Genomic DNA, 23,733 nt, shown 5'->3' with positions numbered 1-23,733 from the left:
GGACTGGCATGGGTTAGCTCACTTGTATAGTTTAGCTGTTAAATTGTTTTTATCTTCTATACTGTTTTTTATTACTTTGAATTTATTTTTCTTCATGATTTGACTTTCCGGTTTTAACCAACTACAGGAGAAACGACAGGAGAACCAACATTGATACTTGCTTCAACATATTTTCCTTCATCTTGTATTTACATGACTAGGTTTCGCCAAATTTAAAATCGAAAAATAGTTAATACACGCCCCATGCAGAGTGAAGATCCTATGAAAGTCTCCACAAACTCATGATTTAAACATGTGACTTGGTAAATTCTTAATTCTATACCATAAAAAGTCAGGTCTTGCTCAGCCTGTGGTGCGTCAATGCAATTGCTTTAAACATAAATTATATAAATCTGTCAAGTAGAGCTTTGTATTCCATGTTATAGTATATTGATAAAATGGTGGCTACTCAGCTAATGTACTATTGTATTAATTACGTAGGTAGGTCATTCAAATCAATGAGCTACAAATTGCCAGGAGTATGAGACTCCTCCGTAACTGTAGGTACCAGAAAGAAATGTTCATGCACAATTTACAAACTCTGAATCATGAAATTGATGGCAACAAGGAAACTGAAGTGCAGAAAGCATAAGACAGACGCCTGGAATACGCTGAACAGCAGTAGTAATCGAGTATCTTGTTAATTGCATTATTAAGAACGGGAAACAAAATTGATTAAGAAACCAAAGTTGTACAATAAGAATGATGCCATAACTTAGATTGCTTGATAGCCTGTACAGAAGTATTCTATGTATTACATAAATTACATTTCTATATGTGCAGTCTTATTAATTCTGATTGCCCATGAGCAATTTCTACCCATATGTTTTAAGGGAATGGTTTGCTCTTTCTTGGGCCAAAATAATGCTCAGGACACTGCTACACCCTGAAATCTGAATTACAACCATTAATATCACTACATAAAATTAACTACCTGCATCAAACATAGCATATCATTTACCTCACATTTCTTTGCAAAAATCGGCAGTCATTGCTTAATTTTGCGAAGCTCCCAGCTGCCCTCCCCATCAAGCAGTCGCAATTCCAATGCATGGAATGGAATCAAAGCAGGGCGCTGAAAGAAGAAAAAAAATAATTAGTACCAAAGTTTAAATGATTGGCTCACCGTACATTCGCTAAAGGATGCACACAGGTAATTCACAGTTTAAGAGATTATTAGAAATTAGTTGTTCATAAGTTTCCGAAATCAAGGATACATAAAACTGATGCCATATCTTATTGGTGATAAGAGGGACTTGCGCCTCTCACACATAAAACTGATGCAAATGCTCCCATTATCATGGCGCTCTCATTCATTTCCCCATCAATCAGGCCATATCCCTTCGATAATAAGAGGGGCTTGTGTTTTTCTCTAAAATATAACTGATGTAAATGCTACCCTCTTATAAATAGAATTCGAAGAATAAAAGTAGATAACAATGTATTATAAACTTCACAAAAATACATAGTACTCTCCTAATTTAAATCAAAGAAGCTATTTGTAATCAGCCTTTCAGCAGATAACTCAAGGCAATTGCTGATCTGTAACTCATTGACTCCATTACAAAGAACAGAAACTTGGCCTAGCAACAACAAAGTATTTGACAAAATTTAATCCTCCTTAAAACCTGGTGCACAGTGTTTTATTAATACTTGGAACTGCAGTACTGGTACAATAGAATGATAGATACTGGTCAAGTAGATAAAAAACTTTAAATGTACATTAATACCAAGAAGGTATGGGAAGAAAAACCATATACCTGTGATGAAGTGACAACTGTAATGCCTTGATTAGCAGCAAGTGTATACAGGTGCTCCTCCACATCAACGCTAGTGGCACTGTCAGTCATAAGGTGAATTAGCCCACCAACAGTGTGGATGGATATACAATGAGGTTTGAAAATAATTTTTCTAGTTCAAAGATGGGGATAGGGCAAATGGAAAACAAAAGGAGTTAATGCATGATTACGTACTTGGTGCACTCATCAAGGATAGCAAATTTAGGCTTATGGAAGAATAAGCGTGCCTTCAGCCATTCACCGAACAAAAAAATGACAGATTAGACCAGTAGAATACAATATCCACAAGGGACAAAAAACATAAAGCACTAATATTCTGACTTTCTGAGCAGTGTGCAAGAAAAACTCACCATCCCTAACCTCTGCTGCTCTCCAAGAGAGAGAACATCTTCCCAATTTAGAGTGGCACCCAGACCACCTTCCCTTTCCAATAGATAAGTCAGCTTAACATTTTCTAGTATGACTTGTAACTGCTTATCCAATACATCTGAGGAGGTGCAAGTGTGATGACCTGAAATCAACATAGGAACGTTGCGTGAAGCATTCTAAAGCATGTTGCAGCATGTCAATCATCGAATGTGAGAATCATACACTACTTATTTGATTTATTAGACGTTGTATAAGGTGCCTAATTCCAAGCGTTCAAACAGTTTCTATTCTTCAAGTTTACAATAAATGAACAAATGATTACATTTTGAGTCAACATTTTTGAGGTTGAAGTGGACTAACAGCATAACTTTCCAATCTAGATCCTAAGGCACAGACAAGTCAAGGGATCACTTGAGGGGGAGGGTTGCTTTCTAGCTCCACATCCCACCCACTCCCCACCAATGTATAAAAAAACCCAAGGTGCACCAAGGCATTACGGAATTCCCTGCGCCTAAGGTGCGCCTCAGTGCACCTTATTGAAGTGAGGTGCATATATAAACAATAAAAAAAGTCTTATGAACAATGCGATGCACCTCGGGGGTGCACCTGCACCTCATCAAAATCGCTTTTCCTAGATTACAAAAGCTCCTAGACCCCTAATGCCCGGCGCCTAGGCGCGCTTTTCAAACACTGCTCCGTAACCCCAGCAAAAATAAAGGTGGGCCCACATTTAGATGTGAATATTAGCATTCACTAACCTAGCCTGATAAGATACCTGGCCAGTGGATACACAGGGATTCTTTTATTAATTTGCATGGTAAAAACCCCGAAAAAAAAAACATGGATAGCTTGCTACAGTCACAGGGGCCCTGCCCTTACAAGTCACAACTAGAGTAACGGTAATGGGGAGCCAGCACTGATTCAGAGCAATAAATTTCCACACATATCATTAAAATTGGGACTTCTATGGAACCTGAACAAGCAAAACAGCATATTCTCCTTTCCTAATGGTCAGAGATGTAACAACTATGTTGGAATCCGTAATACTTCTAATTTTACCGAAGAAATGATGCATCATAAGAGATGCCGAAAAAAAAAAAAAAAAAAAACTTGAGCAAATTGTAGATGTGTGCCTAAAGCATAGGATTTTATTAGAATCTATAGATCTAAACATTAGAATGGTAAAGAGTGTAACAAGGGATTAAAATTATATGCAATCTGAAGAACGAAATATCCAAGGCAAACAAGAAATGCAGAATCAACAGTCACATCCGGTATCAAGGTTGATTTGAAACGAAAAGTTGAAAAGCAGTCAAACAAGTGCATACCCCTCTGCAGTCCTCTTATCTCTGCTTCCTCGCGTGAAAGAGGATATATGACCTGATCCCTCAGGGTTCCTAGGCATGTATAAGGTCGTTGTGGAATAACAAATATACCACAATCAGATTCAATTCCCTTTTCATAAAGTTGGCTTGGTTTTACGAGTCTTCCACTAACAATGGGCCAGATACCACGAAGGACTCTGAACACTGAACTTTTACCACTCCCATTCGGACCTAAAAAAGGGTTAATAGTCAGACATCAACAAGTGAGCGTTAAGATGAAAGAACATAGGTTGATAAACTTACCAGTAACAAGAAGACTTTTTCCAGGTACAATGTCACACGTCAGCCGCCTCGTCAATAATTTCTGGGACGGTGTGATTATGTCAACATCAGTAAATGAAATGGTTTCTTCAGAGAGAGCAAAATTTCCCTCAGATGCCAATGAAGTTTGAGTCAAGTGTTCTGCATGGGCATATTAACTGATCAGATAATCTTCCTTAACAAAACAATTCCATAAGGAGGCTTTTTCTTCTTTCTGAGGGAATCATAATTGACAACAGAGCAGCTATATATTCAAGGCAAAATAATTAATCTGTTTTTGAGTCACAGAACAAAGAGAGCAGAAGAGAAGAAATGCAGTTAAGACTCTAATACAAAACTTGTGTTCAATTCAATTCAACTATTGAATGCATATAAAATAAATCAAACCTCAAGGGACTTGATGGGATACCTTGACAACAAACACATCAAAGAGTCCTAAAATTCTAAGCAATTATGTCAAAACATACTCTCTTCCACTACTACTCTTTCTTTTGACCATCTAGATTATGACAATTCACATAATTCTACAGTATATCAGACATAAAAGCGTATATATTGCTTTAGTGCCTCTTAGAGAGATGAGAAAATTGGAATCTCATTTCTGAGGACTGTACATGAATTCATCTTAATTGCTACAGAGCTTCTGAATGAGAAAAGTTCACAATAAAGGCATGTTTCATGTGCGTTATAAGAACTGAATTGCAGCACAGGATAATTATATATAAACGATGTCATTTTCACAAATTCAAAATGTATAGATTTTCCGATGCTCTATGATATATAATTGGGGAGAGGAAAAAACAAAACCATGTCTTCTATTTACCAGATTGAGCAGCATCTAAGAATTCATTCATCTCAATGATTCGATTGATACCACCAGAAAGCTCAACGAATTTCTTATGCAGCTCAAGTATGTCACCAAAAGCTAAAAAGCTTTGAGAGACAACAGATGCCAAGAAGCGTAAAGCATGTGCAAGATCACCTGAAGGAAAATTTATCATAAAGTCAGGGTTGCAAGACAATCCAAGTTACTTACAGCTTGCCAAACTCTGACAATTATAAAGAATTTTTTTAACATCACTACTGGTAGAGCATTAGGTTAATTTATTACAATGATTTTTATCATGCAAAATTGCCAATAATAAAACAATTAGACACATATTAAAGGACACTAAGTGGCACGTGTGTGCATGTTTGTTATTTTGTTCTCACCTTGTGTGGAAGTCAATGAGCGATCTCCCTTATGTTCCAAGGCATATAACAAGCTCAGTCCCCATGTGACATTATGCGGGAGCTGCTTGGTGACAAAATCATCAAGTATGCCATATAGCCATCTTTTCTTCATCAAAATTAACGAGTGGTTCAGAAGTTTTTCAAATTTTGAATCTACCATCTGCAAACATAAGCAAGATTTACAAAAACCAGTATCAGAATTCCTCAACTACTAACACAACAAGAATCAACATAACAAAGGCACAGCATAGCTCTCATCAAAACCATATCATAATTGAAAATTTTGCACAGTGAACAAAACAGCACACAAGTTAGATTAATACCTAAATCACAACTGAATCTTAACAAATACTCTGTTTAATTACTGCCCACTGGGGGGGGGGGGGGGAGGGGGGTGTGTTGCATCACAGATAAATATAGATCTAATTCTTAATGCTAGTCGCGCCATTTATGTGGGTTGATTTGAATTAAAATATAAATTCAAGTCAGAATTGAACATCTTGTTTTGGGTACAATTCAATTTTGGTTTGGGTTAAGCAAATTGAGAACTTAAAACTCGACTAGTTAGTTTCCAGAGTCTACATTTGTCAAAATGAAGGCAGGCAATGAGCCAATGACAAGAAGTTAGTGTGCCAGAATTCATACACTACTCAAAAGTGACCTACACTAGGACTTTGAACAACATAAGGGCTTAATTTTATTTCTCTCTTCCCTACCTCTTGCACAAAAGAGCTTAGTGCACAACACATGTGCAAGTAGAAAAATGATTAAATTCCTTTTGGAAAGGTCACTTAGCAAAATCAATAAGTTAAAAGATAAGGCATAGATTAAAATACTGTTGAAGAGATAGATAATGACCATTTAGTGCCGCTTTCCTACAACCAACAAAAGGAAAAGTTCACTAACCTGTAAACTTTAAAAATGTAAGGAAAAGGTAGAATCAGGGCTTGATAATAATAGAAAAACTAATAGCCAATTATTTTACCATAACTATTAGGCCTATTATCATTTCTGAAGTCAGATTAAAAGATATAGTTATACCATTTTAAGTACCCAGCCAAAGAGAGGAGCCTCTACCTTTTTACCTTTGGGATGAGCAAGAGAAAACTAAAATTGAAGTTACTCACCGTCTTTTCTCGAGCACCCCCTCCGAAAAAAGCAACAGATTCTGCATGTGTGCGCAACCTCTCATGCATAAACCTAAACAGATAGAAAAGTAATAAACAACAAAGTTCACAACATAATGCCAGATAGACAGACAATAGTGAATATATATATATATATATATTTATATGTATGTATGTATAATAAATAAAGTTTTAAATATAAAAAAACCTGAAAGTTCCTTCAAGTTGTTGCTCTTGACTTGCAAGGTCACCAAAATCCGGAGTAACACTCCTCAGAAATCCAAGTCCAAGCAACATATACGCATATAAGAAAGCAACACCTCTACGTCCAGTTAACAGCTTCATTCTCCAAGTGAACCTTAAAGAAATTATGAAATCGAGAAAGGATCATACACAGAAAGAGAACACATAGCATCTAGAATTTAAATCATAAGCCCCCAGTTGCATCTCTTGCCAGTTGATATCAGTGCTTACCACAGTATGTCTACAGTGGGCTTCACCATTCCAGTGACAAGCCCTGATAAATCGGAGGTTAACTTTTCTAGATCATGAGTTAATCTTTGATCAGCGTCTATGCTTTTGCTTGACATGTTGAAAACCTGAAAATTTAGAGTTTTTAATAACTACTGCATAACGTAACAAGTGTTTTTGGGAAAAAAATAAATGCTCAGAACACAGTCAAAGCGGCTAACAAGTTGGTAATAGTCTAATCTGTCCTGGAAAATTGTTGGTCTAACTCGTACCTTATAGAAAGCATTTTTCCTTAAGTAATTCTTGAGTAAATGTTGAGTCAAACGAATCCTCCATCCAAGTGCCAACCTAGCTCTCAAGTGCCTAAATTAAGACAAAATGTCCAGATCAGAAACATGTCTCTTATGCTAAAATCTTCAAGCTTCAATAATATCAAATAACACAACAGCATCAGTGACTGACTTTCATCTTGATGTTCTAAACATGAGCAATAATTGCCAATTTACATAACCATCTGCAGCTAAAAGAAATTTAACAGCTTCTTTGGTTTATGAGCACAAATTCAATGGGTAATTGTCGAGCAGCTGAGCCTTTTGCTATGATGATTCATGTTAGCCAACCCCAAATCATTTTGGGACAAAGGCTTTGTTGTTGTAGTTGTACTAATGCAGAGCATCCCACAAAAAAAATATGCTTTTAATCCTGTACTTTTTCTTTCACTAAGGGCATGCTTCGATTGAGAGTTATGTATTACTAGAAGTAACAACAGTCAACTTAAGAAAATGAATGTGAATACAAGGAAAAATGAGAGAGTGATGGTGTGAGTATAAGGAAATTATGTAGTGATGGTGTAATGAGAGGTAAAGAAAAGGGAGCTATTACCCTCATTGTTGTAGTAACACTAGGGGGAGGGTGGATAACAATTACCCTCATAATGAGGGTAATGATTCCTCCGTCTCTCTCATTTTCTCATGTCACAACTACCTTATTCCATTTGTAAGCACCTTATCTCCTACAACAATACCTTAATCACTTACGTTTTTTCTAGTTTGACTTTTACCCCCTTAACTTATTATCCCCAATCCAAGCATGCCGTAAGGGTGTGTTTGATATACTTCATAGGATTATGCCCTTACATGATAGGATCATAAAAATTTCTAGTTAAGACTCCTAAATTGAGTTTTACACAAATCTACTTCATTCCTTAGTATCATATGAATCATCAATGAAATTAGATAGTAATAGGGTCATCCTTGTAAGAAACTATATCAACTGTTTGATTTAATATGGGTAGTTAGATCTGATTCAATTTGTGACAACATAAAATCCTGAAGCAACTTACAGATACTTGTCATGAAATTTCCTAAATCCAAGAATGCTAATAATGCAACCTAAAATAAGCAGGGAATTTAAAACCTGAATTGTGCTAAAGTGGTACCAGTTTTTGTGATACCAGGGAATATAACCTTATAGATGGAGCAATGAAAGAAGAAGCACCACTTTGTAGCACGCTGACCCCAATCAAACGGACAAAGGCTGCCTTGTCCTGCTCCAAAACAAATTTGACAGTTGTCCCTGGGAAAACATGCGATTTAGTAACAATTTGGCTAAAAATAATTGAATAGGATAAATAAAAAAAATTATACAAGCCAGTTACCATTCAAAGAGGCAATACGATCAGAGACCCATGTTCTTGAGACAACCAAGAATGCAACTGCGAGTAGCTGCGCTCCCTGCTTATCAAGAACAGTAGGTACCTGCAAAAGCAAAGGCATTGACAAATATTAAACTCTACACCTTAGCTCATTTCTGTGGTTCAATGGCTGTACCTTTCTACACAGTGACTAAGTGTTCAATTTGCTATTTTACATACATAATCAAGAAGAATGCTATCACAGGACTTTGTCCTTGAAATCAAGCAACAACTAAAAGAGACTAGCATGAATCTATTTTCTGCAGGAAAGGCATATTAACGAGTTAATAAGGAGCATGGAAAACTGAAACTGCTATGGCTGTATAAACTAAACATTAGTGTTTTATGTTATAATGTTAGATCAACTATAGCATACTTACAAGCACCTGATATCTGAGAAAAAATTGTTTTCAAGAACATAGTTCACCCTTAAAACAACTATAGCATACAAAATGACAAAGAAAATTAGCAGATAAGACCATATAACAAAGAATGGTCAAAGGACAATATATAGCACAAGCAATAGACCAACATGGTCACAACAGTTCTTACAAGCTGCCTTATAAGCACAACATCAACAAAGTACACCATTACTTTCTAAAGTTCTAGTTGATGCTTTCAATTAAATAATTGCCGTAAGTAGCCAAGTAATAAACAAAACCATTGCTCATAAAACATCTTCGTTTATGGCCCTTTTCTCTTCACCTTACTCAATTAATATTCGGTAATAATAATTATGTTTATTATAAATAATTTCAGTACAATAAAAATAAATTCACTTTAATAAATATAATTTCAGTTTAGTAAAATAATTTTGAATTAGTAAAAATCAATAACTCTAAAGAGCAAATATAAAAACCAAGTTTAAATCAATTAAAAATAATTTCAGTTTAGTAAATAATTTCAGTTCAACAAAATTACTTAAATTTCAGTACAGCAAAAATCAGGTGAAGAGAACAAGGCTGAGATGTAATTCCCTCCATTTCCAAAATCTGGTGAAGCTTATCAATGTTCAAAGCTTTGCCTTATTCCATATTAAGCTTATTAATGTTCAGGCTTTACATTTTACCATATGACAATTTTTAAGTTCAGACACAATTATAGCACCCTTGTGATATTAACAGCAGTATTAAACAGGCATTATCTGTAAGGCTTTCCTCCCCACAGCCCCCATACACTGAGTGCAAGTTCACTCACCAAGTTAACTAGATCTTCAATCATGGAGAAAAAGAAAACAATTCACATCAACATTATCAATCATATTTGATGCCAACCAGAAAAGTCCAAGCTGGTAAATTGTGGCACAAATTGCAGCAACAAAATTCATTGTATGTAAGGATTCTTTAGCCATAACTTACCAATATCCTAAACATGTTTGCAATTCTCAATGGCAAAATTGTTGGAGATATTTGGAGTTGTGGTACATGGGGCAAAGTTGGAGCTCGGTCCAAAGTACGTGATGATTTCAATACCTCTGAGATGTATGATTCAGAGTTTGATCTAGCAATTGATGCTCTCTGGAAGGACATGAAATTTTCAGTGCCAAGCTTTTCAGAATTGTGTTAAGGAGAAACATTTTGTACATATACATGGAAAAAGATTTATAAATTTAACCTTCTTATTAGTCGCAAAAGCTCGTTGCACAGTCATTGCATCATTCTGGCGGTTAGACTCTAAAGGGTCACTAGTATCCATACCATTCTCATCATCTGCCAAATTTTCATCCCTGTAAATTAAAAAATACCTTTTAGTAAAGCAAATTTCGGTTTCATTAGCTCATATCAATAATTTACAAATGCTTCACAATTTCAGAATGCCAAGTCAAATTCTTACCTTTTGTAGTGAACGCTCCATCCCCCTTCACCATCCAAGGATAGCACTACATCATGAAACGCAACTAATGCAGGGCGATGGGATATTGTGATACACGAAGTTCCCATAGCCCGGACCTTGGCACAAAAACGCTCTTCCATATCAATTGTCACAGCACTGGTGCACTCATCTAGAATCGCAAACTTGGGCTTATGATAGAACAATCTTGCCATTCCTAGTCGCTGTTGTTCCCCCAAAGAAAGCTCCTCACCCCAATTGACCTCTGTGTCCAGAGGATAGCGATCAAGGAGATATTCAAGGTCAACCTAGAAATAGGAACAAAGAAAATCCACAAAAAATAGAGTTGTGTGGTCAATGTCAGTGATTTTATAGAGAGAAAGCAGCTGCTCTACACAACTTCCAGATATATACTATAATGCAAATAAAAAATATAAACTATGACGCAAATAGAAAAGTAACCTACGTTTTTCAACAGATCAATCATTCCACTACGTGTCAGCGGCTCAACCTCTTGATCAGCAGTAAGAGGATAAATCAACTGATCCCGAAGAGTACCGACAGCTGTATATGGTCGCTGTGGCACGTAGAATATCTCTTTATTAAGGTCAGATCCAACTCCAGGCTTCGCAATATGTCCGGACACTAGAGGCCACAGTCCACCTAGAACTCTGAAAAGGGAGCTTTTGCCGCTGCCATTTGGGCCTTCAAAGAAAAACAAAAGGCAAAACCTCAAATCACATACAGAAGTACACCATAGATCTCCACTATCCTTACAAGAATGTAAATCCACTACATATGTATGAAAAAATCATGGAATGGCTACACAGATTTTACTTAACATCCTTCCCTTTTCCTGGTAAAACAATTCAATACTCCCTTTGTTATCTTTTAATTTACTCGCTTTCTTTTTTTGGATTTTTTCTTATTTACTCACAAGTCACATCTTAATATTTTTGGAAATAGGACCCACCACTTTTACTCTCACAACTAATATTTTTTTATTGTCACTTTCACAATTTTTTTTTTCCCTCTCCCAACTTTAAATACAATTCTTGGCTTAGGAGAGTAATCTGCGTACATGTAGGCAGTTTACTCTACTAAAGGTCTTGGGGAGATCTCAATTTTACCTTCTCGCATATACATACCACATCACCCCAAGACCTTAAGTAGATCAACTACATGTAGGCTACTCTCCTAAGCCTCTTCATTTTTACTTTAGCCCCGCCTTGTCTTTACATGTGTGTCCAACAGTAGTTGGCTGTGAAATATGCTTACATACCCATATCCATACAAGGGTGTGGTAGCAAACATTCTAGGTTAGAGTACCAGGGGTTGTCTATGATTTCAAGCTAACTATTAGCTATGAAAAATTCAAATAGATGGGTGTCAGTTCAAAGACAAGCTCATAAACGCCACAAGTCATAGAAGTGCAGCAATCCACAGCACAAAATGGGAACTGCATAAGGTTCTGCACAGTTACACTACAGCCTATGGAGAAGATTGACACATTGCTGGGCCGGAGTTCAATCATAGTTTCACAATACAAGGAACTAAACATGAGAAATAAACTAGAGCAACATGCGAAAACAATCACTTCTGAAATGGAAATTCAGCCCCAAATAAAAAACCAACGAAAAATTTCAAGCATCTAAGTTCCTACCATACCTGTAATCAAAAGGTTAGATCCTGGTTCAACTTTTAGCGTCAAGTTTTCCACCAGCTTATTGTTAGATGGGGTAACAACCTGCATTTAACACAGTTATGTAACAGCCAAAAATCAAAACACAAGTAAATCTGTATTGGAACTAATAGCAAGAAAGCGAGCACCTCCACGTCTGAAAATTCGATGTACTTGGCTTCACTAAAACAATTTCTATTTCCATTTCTCTGTGAAGAGGAGCTATCACGAAGACCAAGCTCTCGAGATACAGCAATTAACTCATGAATTCGGTCCGCATAACCACTGCAATTTAGCCAATAAATAATGAATGAACGAAAAATAAATTGCAGATATATTGTCTTCCCTTGAAATTAGCAAGGAATAATCCACGTCTTTGATCACAATCAAGAGCATACAATTGATCCAGCAACATGATAGAGGAAGCTTACAGCTAAATAAGTGTTTTCTCAACAAGCCATTCTAAGTCTACACATAAGCTATGCAGGAGCATGGACTTGCACTGTGGAAGCATACATTGGTTCGGTAAGCTGAGAAATTGATACGTAATGGCCAATATGTCATGCATTAGATGGTGCAAAATCGTGCATGTGTTAAGAGGTTATATTGCTCATGGAAAACATGCAAGTGTTGTTTTACCGACCCAAACTTCTGCAGCAAGAAGTTTGGGTAAATCATTCAGTGATTACCTTTGGTGCTAACTTTGAGCTTGCTACTCTTACGGTTACCACAGGGTGTTCATTCAATGAATGATGTAATGTTTTTTTATTGGAACTCTACCTTTTCCTTTATCCTTACAAGCTTTGTCCTCAAATGTTATGCTCGCTTTTTGCATAGTGTGTACTATAGATAAAGATATATCTCAAAACAATAACAAAATACGCAATTCCCATGCAAGCTAGAGATCCGTTGCACAACCAACGGGATGGAAGATGAATGGCACATATACATTCTTCTTTATTTCTTTTCTTTCCTTACTTGGATCCTTAAATGAGGGGTTCTTTAGCACATTCAAAATTTAAGATGGATACTTCAACATGGTAAAAATATAGAACTATAGGTTACTGGACAACTAAATGACTGAGAAAGCTACATCTAATATTGTAAATAGAGGACTCCCAACGGAATGACCATTACAAACAAAAGAACATAAAATCTAGGAGGAAACGCAATATAAAAAAAGAGCACAGTAAAAGATGACAGAAGAGTTGCAAATTTTAATTAAAAAAACCAAGTCCAAAAGTACCTGAGACGATTGAGTCGCCTTGAGCTGATTGACAGAGTACCCAATGATTGAAAAAGTGAAATGATAACACTAGTATGATATCTAAGATTGCTTAGCATTTCAGCTCGTCCTAACGTGGAAGAATCAGGCCTCAAATTGCCAGAAAAAAAGGGTTCAATTATTAAAACAACAGCTACAGTGGCACCAAGATACTTCAGCAAGAAATCCTGGATCATACCAAACCACCAATGATCATGAAGAACAACACCCATATGCTTTACTAGTGTCTTAAACTTTTGCTGAATATGAAATTCCTCTCTAGCTTCTCCCCCATAGAATGCTATGCTTTCTGAATGGGTTCTCAATCGAGAATGGAGCTGTCTATATTCCCCCTCCAGTTGTTGTTCTTTAGACATTAGCTTACCAAATGCAGGAGAAAAGTTTCTAATCATGGTCCCTGCTCCCAGTACATAAGCCTGAAACACATCAAAGGGACCTAATCAGAAATGAATATCTCCAGACTGCGGAGTTTAGTTAAAAACTCCAGAAAATTCAATTTAAATGTACAACTATGACTAGATTGGATATACCAAGATCCAGAAGATATATTTTGGACTGGCATAAGAACAGAGGCGCCATGTATAGAGTAGCCCATCTGTAACTGCAATAAGATCCTCCTGTACAAGATCACTTAATTCGGAACAGAACTTTGGAACATCGCTAGCAATCCTTTGTTCTGGATTAGTTACCCGACCATCAACATGGGATATTTTGTAGTACGCCATATTCTGAAAAGGATAGATGTCTGTGAGTTTAATATCCACACGATTTTCATGTACTACGTATAAAGAACAGTTTGGTCAAGCAGTGTCACTTTCTAGCTTCAAGAAAAACAAGGATCAATGATTGAGCAGGGGGAAAATCCTCAACAGTAGTATAAAGTCCAGCTATAACACAAATAGCATTGCAAGTAATGAAGCCCGACACAGAGCACAACAAAAAGTACAAGCAAGTCTAGCTCAAGCCTGTGGATACGATCCAAAAACCCAATTCTTCTCAGATGAACATGAAGACAGTTCCAAAACAACCCAAAGGCTCTGAATGATAGAAGAAGAATCAATACACCAACAAAAGAAAAAGCAAAGGAAAAAAAAATACAAGTTTGCACAAAATAGAAGAGAAGAGAGAGGAGAAGACAGAGGAAACAATAACTGATTTTAGCAATGTAGTAATTCCTTTTCATATTCTAGCTAGAACTTGAACCAGCTATGCATTGCCAAGCAAACACTCCAAAAATATTCAGAGCCTTGGGTTTACAATTGTACCCATCAGATTATGTTGAGGTAAAGGAGCTCGTTCAGTAAAAGAACCCAGCCGCAGAAAACTTTCTACTTGAATAATTATAGTCCTGTGGCCTGTGCAGTGCACTTAGGGAAGACTCCGGGAATTCAGAGGCCCTTGTAATTTTTTAAAGGATAACTATCTAATGTGAAATCACGTCAGCATCGAGCTAGGAATATTTTTTATTCGAAATTACAACATCCTCCATATCACCACCATCGTTATTTTCAATAGAAACTTGTGTTTACTTTACAATGAAATTATAGATAGCATTCTTTTTTTTCAATTTTTGTTTTCCCAACCAAAATCATATTTCTTGATTTTAAGAGGCATAACTGATAAACTCACAAAATTATTTGAAAAAACACAGCAGCAATCTATAATAGAAACATATTAAAATTAAAATAGATAATAACATGGAAATTTAATTGAAAAATCGTCCCAGAGAAATTCAAGAGCTCTCCTTTTGTAAAGAACTAAAACAAATTTGTGGGATGTGAAAGATTGTAATTTAGTGATCTTGATACAAATATAAATATATGAAAATTTGGCCATTAAAAACTCTAATTTATGTGGATTGCTTGAGAAGATATTTAAGGTTTGAATGAAGAAATAATTGAGAAGATATTTAAGGTTTGAATGAAGATATATATCAATAAATCAGGATAAGTCAAAGAATTTAATGAGATTAATAAATTGTTAAATTTCTCATGGAATGTGCAGGGAATGCGAGGAAGAAGACATTCCTTATTACTTGTGTTTGGGTTTTAGCATTAACCAGTGGAAATAAATAAATAAATAGATAGATAAAATTGGGCCCCAAAATTAAGGGATCCTGTTCTGTCGATCCAAATGGACCGCCCAAAGCTGGCCCGAATGCACTAGTTTTTCAATTACTCAGTTCATCACTATATATATACTCTCCAAGTCCTACAAAGCCATTCCTTTTATTTTACATTTAAGTGTGTCCCAATAAACTTTCCCATTCAGATTGGTCCACCAACTATAATTTGTTTTACGTTATCCCACACATTCATAAATGGTCATAAATACACATCTCTCCTAAATTTATGTGCCCACAAAAAATGGGAAAGGCTTTGCTCTCCTAAATTTATGTGCCCACAAAAATGGGAAAGGCTTTGTGGGATGGAGGAGTGAATTATACCAGTATGCAAAGAATTTAGATTTCTAGTGTTGACTGAGTGTAATAATAGTTTGGGCAAAAATAAGTGCCAGCAATATATGATAATGCTTCAAATGAGTCAAAACAGAAATACTACTAATCAATCTTGTCTTTAATTCAATACTAACACTCAATATATAATCACTATGAGAACTTTTAAGAGTTTTAACATATTACACATGATTATGTAGTTTGATGAAAAATTGATTGTTGATGCAATAAAAGAGGATATGAAATTGACATTGATGAGTATAATAACTGAGTGTTTTCTCTCCTTCACTCACATTCATCAGCAGTTTCCTTGGTTAAATTTAGGTTAAAAGTTTAAACTGTAAAATCAAATGTGTGTGTGTGTGATGTGAGAAAACATACTTATATGAGAACTAGTATAACATTTAGAACACGTGAGTAAAAATTTAGAACATAATAGTGAAAATTTTAAACATATGATTAAAAATTCAGAACACATAATTTAACTTTTTAGAACACATGATTTAAAATTTAGAACACGTGAGTAATAATTTAGAACATCTATGCGAGTAATAATTTAGAACATCTGATTTTGGATTTATAACATGTGATTAAAAATTTAAAAAACCTGATTTAAAATTTAGAAATTTTGAATAAAATTTAGAACATCTAATTTAAGATTTTGAACATAATTAAAATTAAGAACACCAAATTTAAATTTAGAACATATGAGTAACATTTAGAACATATGATTAAAAATCTTAGAACACAATTTAGAACATGTGAGTAAAAGTTTGGAACATACGAGTAATAATTTAGAACATATGATTAAAAATCTTAGTACACAATTTAAAATTTAAAGTTAAAATTTAGAACAAAAAATTTAAGATTTAGAACATGCAAGTAATAATTAAAAACATTTGATTTCACTCATATAAGATTTAGAACACATGATTTAAAATTTAGAACATACGAGTACAAATTTAGAACATGAGAGTGTTTACACATATGAAAGAGTTCTCACATAAAGGAGGAATCTCACAAGAGTTTCCTATATATATTTATATATATAATTAAAAAAGCCTAAATGTTTCTCCCGTGTGTCCTTAATATATAAGTATAGAAATAGATTTAAAGTAATAACTAAAATCAAATATTTACCAACTATTTCCTCCACTCCGTAATGTTTGTCCCATTTGAACTTTTTCACGGTTTTCGATGCATATCTTGAGAATAATATCGTCAATTATGAATGTATAAATTATGAACATTATTATTCAAAACTACACACGGATAGAAATCTTAGTATCCATTAAGACCCTCCATGAGTATGTTTTTACTTATAAATATCAATGAACAGTCATAGTCAAAGTTTGTCTCTATTAAAATATAATATTCTAAATGGGACTAGCATAGAAGAATGTAGCCAAAAAGAATAATAACATAATAGTAGGAAATGGTACATGTATTGTACACAAAACATACCTCAAAATAATGTGTATGGATAAGCTTTGTCAGTATTTTTCTAAACCGTAAGCTTAAGGTCCCTGTTATGTACTTTGATGTAGAATGTACGGTTGATAGAAGAAAGCACAAAAGAACATTTTCAATTATTAATCTCAAAAAGGATGGTACACGGCGTAGAAAAGCTGCTCTAAACAAAAAGCCTTGCACTTTGGCCAGTCTATTGCTTACAGCAGTCCGCAACACCTGCAAAAGAAATCAAAGTTGACAAATTATGTAATGTTTATCAGTATTAAAGAGGCCTATTTTGTAAATGATGTACCAACAACAGATAGAAAGCAAAGGAATCCCAAAAGTATTTGCTGAGAGTAACCTCTGTAATTGCATCATAAAGTTGTCTTTTGTAATTAAACAAGAAGTCAGCAACAGAGTATTGGACCCCCGGTTATGGATCATGTTAATGATCCAAACTGCAATGGACTTTATATTGTCAACCAGTTCCTAATAAATACCTTCACACAATATTTGCAAATGGTGAAGGTCTAATGGATCTGTAATAGTTCAAGATGATATGGGTATAGAGAATATATTGGCAGAGAGATGAAAATGTTGCCTCTACTTCCATTTTCTCAAATATCAAAGGTCCAATGGATCAGCAATAAAGTTGAAGATGCTAAGGGCAAAACTCGTAAACGAGAATATATTGGCAGAGATTTCAGATAACAGTAGAATGAAAATGTTACCTCTACTACCATTTTCTTAAATATCAATAATTTTCCCTAGTCTCATTCTCTAGACCAAATGATTCCACTGATAACAATGATTCTCTACACTTCCTAGGGAGTGTATCCATTTACTTGCCTGCTTCTTGGAACACATCTCATCTTAATTAGATGAGAAAATGCTTTTTCAAAATGACAAAACAAAATGAGGAACAAATCTCATCTTCCTTTAGAGAAGCAACTAATATCATCCAACTTGACGTTAATACATCCTACTCAATATATCTACAAGACTACAACAAAATTTTTGGGTGATTACTTCAAATATTTCTAATTTTTCTGAAATTCTTACCCGTGCACACCTAAAATTAGTGCACCAAAGGGTATTTTTCTGCTCATTTGATAAATTTTGGTCATTTAAAATTTTTCAAATTGACCAAAAGGTTACTTAGGTGAACAGCACCTACCTCTTTGTGATCCAACGTGTGTGTAAGAACAGCTCCTCATTCTCAATATTACAACACACGAAACGAGGTATACATACCCCCCCCCCCCCCCCCAAAAGTACTTCCTCTAGTCAATGAATGCTCCAAGTACATGTTACACGGTTATTAAATTTGGTAGACTGGAGGTTATAAATGGGTAAAATAGTGGGACCAAATATTGTTGATGAGAGAGTAAAGGGGAAAAAAAACTACATGTGCATTAAGGAAATGGAGCAATCTTCTAGGGACACCCAAAAAAACACGCATAGGCTCCGAGAAATCAAGGATCCTTCACACCTCACACTGACGTTCTAGTGTTCTACACTTCTACAAATTACATACAGTAGATATCGGGTGCAAAATATAATCTAAATTTAAATTAGCTCCTTAATGATTAGCTTGTAAAATACATTGCCTAAAACGAAACCATGGGGATGTCCTGGGCCAAAAGGATACCACATGGGTTTCTCACTTTCTCCAACATAGAATAGCAAAGTCAATTACCAATCAAGATTTTAGGCTTTGTGCATTCTACTTTCACTTGTACTTATAAGCAAGTCAGTAAAAGGATTGTTCGCGTGGACTTAAGCTTCTCTAGCCATCCCTTAATCTCTACTTCTCAACTTGGTTCTTTCACACTAATCTTATCTAAGGTACATTCAAAAACATTGGAATTTTCATGTTCACGTTAAAGACAGGAGGTTTACAAAATTACAAGTTTTTTTAAAGCTGCTCTCAGATCTACTAGTCATAGACTCATAGTTGCAACAATTAAAAAGAAAAGTAAGCCACACACCATAAAATTTTGGAATAAAAAAATGGTTCTTAATTAGATACAACTAGAGACCACAAGACCTTCCTATTAGCAGATGCTTGCTGGTATTTTATTCAATTGCACCCTTTGCCATTCACAGATTTCACTCTTTAAGGTGGAATACTGTGCCAAATTTTCTTCTATAACCAACTAAGGCAAAATTGATTCATCTCTTATCCAAAGTAGATTATCGTTGCATCTCTAAGAAGGATTACACAAAGTTACCCCTACTCACAATCTCTCACCATTTAAACAGCCAACTAGCCAAGGCACATATACAGAAAAATAAAATTAATCACAATGACAACAGAGAGTATTGAGTGATTGATGAGAACACAAAAAGGAAACCCATAGCGCAACTGCAGGTATCGAACAGAATAAACCTCTCCATATTTGCAACCAAAAGGAGCCTTGTTTAATAGAATTGTGTTTTCTTTGGTTCATTAACACCTGATTAATAACAGTCTGAGAAATTGATGAAGAAGCTTACCACTACAGACACCAATGCTAGAAGGTCGCGTGCACCCCTTCTACCCATATGTGACAGAAGAATCGCTGCTAAGATCTGAAGAGATCTTAATGGATTCTTCTTTTGTATTTTTCCCTTATATGCAGTTGGGTTCGAAATGTCATTTTCAGAACCCTCTGTCACACTACCAGGCCCATTACAATGACCGGAAGAATCAGATCGCCTATGGCTCGATCTTGAATGCATATATGCAGCTGTTCCACCTGCTACTAAGATACCAGTAGCCAGCAATAAAGACTTCCTGCAAGAGAATTACAATTCAAATATATCGGAGCAGATTTGAACATGTACGACACATTAATAGTAGAAAGAGATGGTCAAGGCAATAAGATTACAAAGGTTTTTCTCGAATCTCGGATGCATAATAGTAAATGAAAAATGAAGCTACTCCCTCCATTTTATTAGTTGTATCATATAGACACTATGCAATATTCCCCATCTTTGGTTATTTATAAATAAGGAAAAACATAGTCATGTAGGTTTTTGTTGGATTCATCTCAATATGTTTTTTCATAATACCAAATTTCTATAGTATGTACCTACAGATATGTAGAGTTATTTAATGGTCAAAGTTGCAAATTGGCTAATTGCATAGGCCAACATTATAAGTCAATATGGTACAACTAAATGGAGTGAGCAGCTTTAATATGCATTTCCAATTCTTATGTCTATGCCATGAAAGTATATTATCAGTCATCTTAATTCTAAAACATAGTTGCAAAGCAATAAACACCTCCAATGCACATCCAAAGATCATGAAAAATTAAATCCTAAAAGCTAAGAAAAATCTTCTGTAACAGGTTACAGCCAAACTACTCAAATGAGCAAAATAACAGCCAAAAGTACCCACTTGGATTAAGCTGCAGACTAGTAGTACCACACATAGAGAAAAAATGATCGATAGTTTCTACTTTCAATTTCATATTGGAAGAGAAAAGAAGATAATCCCAGTACCTTCTCGAAGCAAGAAAGCCTCTGCCATGCTCTGTTAGTCGCAAAAGTTGGAGGGAAGGCATGTTTGATAAAGATAACTTCTCTGTCAACAGTAATTGCTGCAGCTTTGTTCGTTCCTTAAAAGGTAGGATAGATAGATATGTCAGATAATAATTCCAAGGGAAGGCAGAAAATGGAAAAATATATTCAATTTGGGGAGGTGGAAGAACCATTTTTTATTAAATAATCAATTAATGAATCAATCAAAGCCTTAATCCCATAAGTGGGGTCGGGTACATGAACCAAAAATGATTATTCCGTATACTCATCCACAAAGATCTTCCTCCACCATTCCTTACAATCAAATACATCATTCTCATGCAAATTCATATACTTCCTATTCTTCCTAATTCCTTCTAACCAAGTCATTTTCAGTATCCCTCTACCTCGTTTGACCTCTCCATGATCCCACTCTTCATACCGGTGCACCCTTGCAATTTTCCCTTAGTTTGTTTGCAATGCCTGCGACACCCACTTTCTTGCAAATAACTTCATTTCTAATTCTATCTCTTAGAGTGTTCCCGCACATTTATCTTAACATGCACATTTTCGTAACCTTCATCTTTTTAATGTGCTCTTTCTTAGAAGCCCATATAGCAACACTGGTCCTATGCCAGTTCTATAGAATTTCCCCTTCAACTATAGAGGAATGCTTCGGTCACATAATACTCCCGTGGCCGCTCTCCATTTAAGACACCCCGACTTAATCCCGTGAGTCATGTCTTGATCAATGTCACCAATGTCACTATTTTTCTAGATGATCAATATTTAAAACACTCACTCATGGACAAATCCTTTTCGTCCAAACTCACTACATCATCACTTGTCTCCCTCTATGTACCAAAGCGGCATACCAAATATTCGGTCTTACTCTAACTTAGCTTAAACCCTTTAGATTCCAACATTTGCCTCCATTGCTCTAATTTGGCATTAACCCCATTTTATATTAAAGAAAAATAAAATATTTAAAGAGGCCCTTTCTTTCTAGGAGATGGTCAGATGTTCAGCTGTATATTATAGGCATCTATAAAACCAATTCTAAGATCATTTTGTGCATGCTACATACAATTTTATTAGACACAGCAGAAGTTTGTTTCCTAAATCCTCTTCTCGCTCTGCCATTACAACAGGAAACCATACTATTCCAACTAGATTTCAATGCTGGAAGTTAATAGACCAAAAAACATAGGACATTTCCCACCTAACCACTTTGTCACAGCTTAGATCAAGAAATGCACAAAGAAAATGCTTAAGGATTTTATTTCCATTGCTTGCTACAACACTACGACAATGCACACAATAGCAGACCAACTTCAAAAATACATTTTAAATAATAAGCAAGAATCGACTAAAAAAAGACCCTGCAAAACATTGCTACTCACCAAAGGCTAATGTCGTAGACAATGCCGCAATAAATAACAATAGAGCACGATCATCGTAGCACAAATCGCTCTTTCACAATGTAGGTGTTGGTCATGCCAAAAGCGACACAATATCTTCACTTAAAAATGGATACTCCGTATCTCCTTACCTGAAAAGGTTCTCATAACATCACTTACTAAATTCAGAATCCAAACTAAAAAGAAAGATTTCGTACTGTAGTCGAAAACGTAAATCAGACAATGGCTAAAGCAATAAAAAACAATAGTGTAATTCAATATGAAATTGCACACAACAAACAATCTCAATTATATATAAAATGAATTCAATCCCAAAACACAAAAATTAATCATCACTCACTGAAGTAACATAATCATAAGCTTAAAATCAAAACACAGCAATAATTATAGCTCAAATCCAACAAATTAAATTAATTTCAATTACAAATGACATAATAATCATAAAGAATCAAAATCAAATGATTATACACACCAAATCTGCAGCTTAAACACAGCAATACACCGGTCTTCGATTCCCCGTCTTGCGTTCACTTGTAAAATAGCTAAATTCCGCAAGAAATCAATCGATTGAATTCCCAAAACCAAGAAAAAAAAAAAAAGATAAACCCTAGAAATAAAATTCCCAAATTTTTGGAAATGAAAACAAAATAAACTAACAAACACTGAATAATAAAATCAAAAAATAAAACAGGAAAATTGTACGGTAATTTCAAGTGAAAGGGAAGTAGAATCAGAAATGAGCTTATTTTTTTTTTTGAAAACTATTATAACAATAATTTAGAGATTGATAATAAAAATAATAATAAAAACAAAATTGAACTAATTTCGAGACCGAAAAATGGAACTTTTTTTGTGAAAGTCAATAATAAAAAATATGAAGGAAATTAAAAATTAAAGAAAATTGGGGAAAAAAATTAAGAAATAGAGAAAGAATTGACGTGGAGAAGATTGCGTGAAGGTTTTGTGGGGCCAAATCTGTAGTTATTGTTACGTGATTGCAATTGTCGTGGTAATTGCAAGGAAATTTTGCGTCTAATCTCAACTATTATTGGTTGTTAGGTTTATTTAGGGATATAAATACTACATATATTTTATATAAATATATAGTGTTGGTTAGAAGATAGAATTTTGAAGTGTGTACAATACTGTAATATCCTTCAAATTAATCTATGCAAAAAATGGCCTTAATAAAAGGAAGGAATGAAGGAGTAACAAATATAACATTGAATTAGTAAATATAATAATACTAAAAATAGTATTGTGTGCGTGGAAAATTAAATTATTGATATGGTAAAACACTATTGATAAACATTAGGGAAACAATAATTCTATATAAGAAATTTTGCAGGTTGACTAATTTCTAGATTTAGGCTTTATTTGGTAAAAATAGCGAAAGCGGATAGATTTTGGTATTTGGACAGCAGATAATTTTTAGAGTAGCTCCTAATTAGTAGCAATTAAAGTTTAGTTGCTCATAGTATGGGTTGTTAACCTAAGTATGAGTGTTTGACTAAAATATTGTGTTGCAACGGAGGTAGTATATCATACTCCCTCTGTTTGGATTTAATTGTAGAATTACCACTTAATAAACATTTTTATACTCCCTCCATCCCAGAATTGTGGAATACGAGTATTAGGTTATTCACTTGTCCAATAGTGGAAAGAACTACTCCCTTCGTCCCAATATTAGTTATACGTTGGACTTTTTTTCACCATTCA

At 34.9% G+C, this 23,733-nt stretch overlaps 1 protein-coding gene across 5 annotated transcripts; it reads right to left on the bottom strand.

Moving 5' to 3' along the window:
* Positions 1 to 649: 649 nt before the first annotated feature.
* Positions 650 to 22,896, bottom strand: LOC145583253 (ABC transporter D family member 1-like). 5 transcript variants are annotated; one of them, XM_081640450.1, is made up of 28 exons: positions 22,487 to 22,896; positions 21,997 to 22,145; positions 20,576 to 20,691; positions 19,583 to 19,862; positions 17,093 to 17,317; positions 13,704 to 13,901; positions 13,135 to 13,589; positions 12,038 to 12,173; positions 11,876 to 11,954; positions 10,674 to 10,912; positions 10,211 to 10,515; positions 9,992 to 10,103; positions 9,736 to 9,894; positions 8,342 to 8,441; positions 8,151 to 8,259; positions 6,957 to 7,047; positions 6,688 to 6,812; positions 6,422 to 6,571; positions 6,214 to 6,286; positions 5,066 to 5,246; positions 4,677 to 4,835; positions 3,836 to 3,994; positions 3,536 to 3,763; positions 2,189 to 2,349; positions 2,013 to 2,065; positions 1,800 to 1,878; positions 1,001 to 1,114; positions 650 to 925 (listed from the first exon to the last, which is right to left on the bottom strand). In XM_081640450.1, exons 3-27 carry the CDS (start codon positions 20,635 to 20,637, stop codon positions 1,028 to 1,030), a joined length of 4,005 nt encoding a protein of 1,334 aa, XP_081496576.1. In that variant the 5' UTR covers positions 20,638 to 20,691; positions 21,997 to 22,145; positions 22,487 to 22,896; the 3' UTR covers positions 650 to 925; positions 1,001 to 1,027. The 5 variants fall into 5 exon arrangements, with proteins under 5 accessions (XP_081496576.1, XP_081496575.1, XP_081496577.1 ...); XM_081640449.1 differs by having other exon boundaries at positions 650 to 932; positions 1,006 to 1,114; XM_081640451.1 differs by having other exon boundaries at positions 1,006 to 1,114.
* Positions 22,897 to 23,733: the final 837 nt, after the last annotated feature.

This window comes from Chenopodium album, chromosome 15 (genome assembly GCF_948465745.1).
Source record: "Chenopodium album chromosome 15, dcCheAlbu1.1, whole genome shotgun sequence".
Classification (NCBI taxonomy): domain Eukaryota; kingdom Viridiplantae; phylum Streptophyta; class Magnoliopsida; order Caryophyllales; family Amaranthaceae; genus Chenopodium; species Chenopodium album.
Note: the sequence above shows the minus strand (reverse complement) of the source record. Positions and strands in the feature narration are given on the sequence as shown.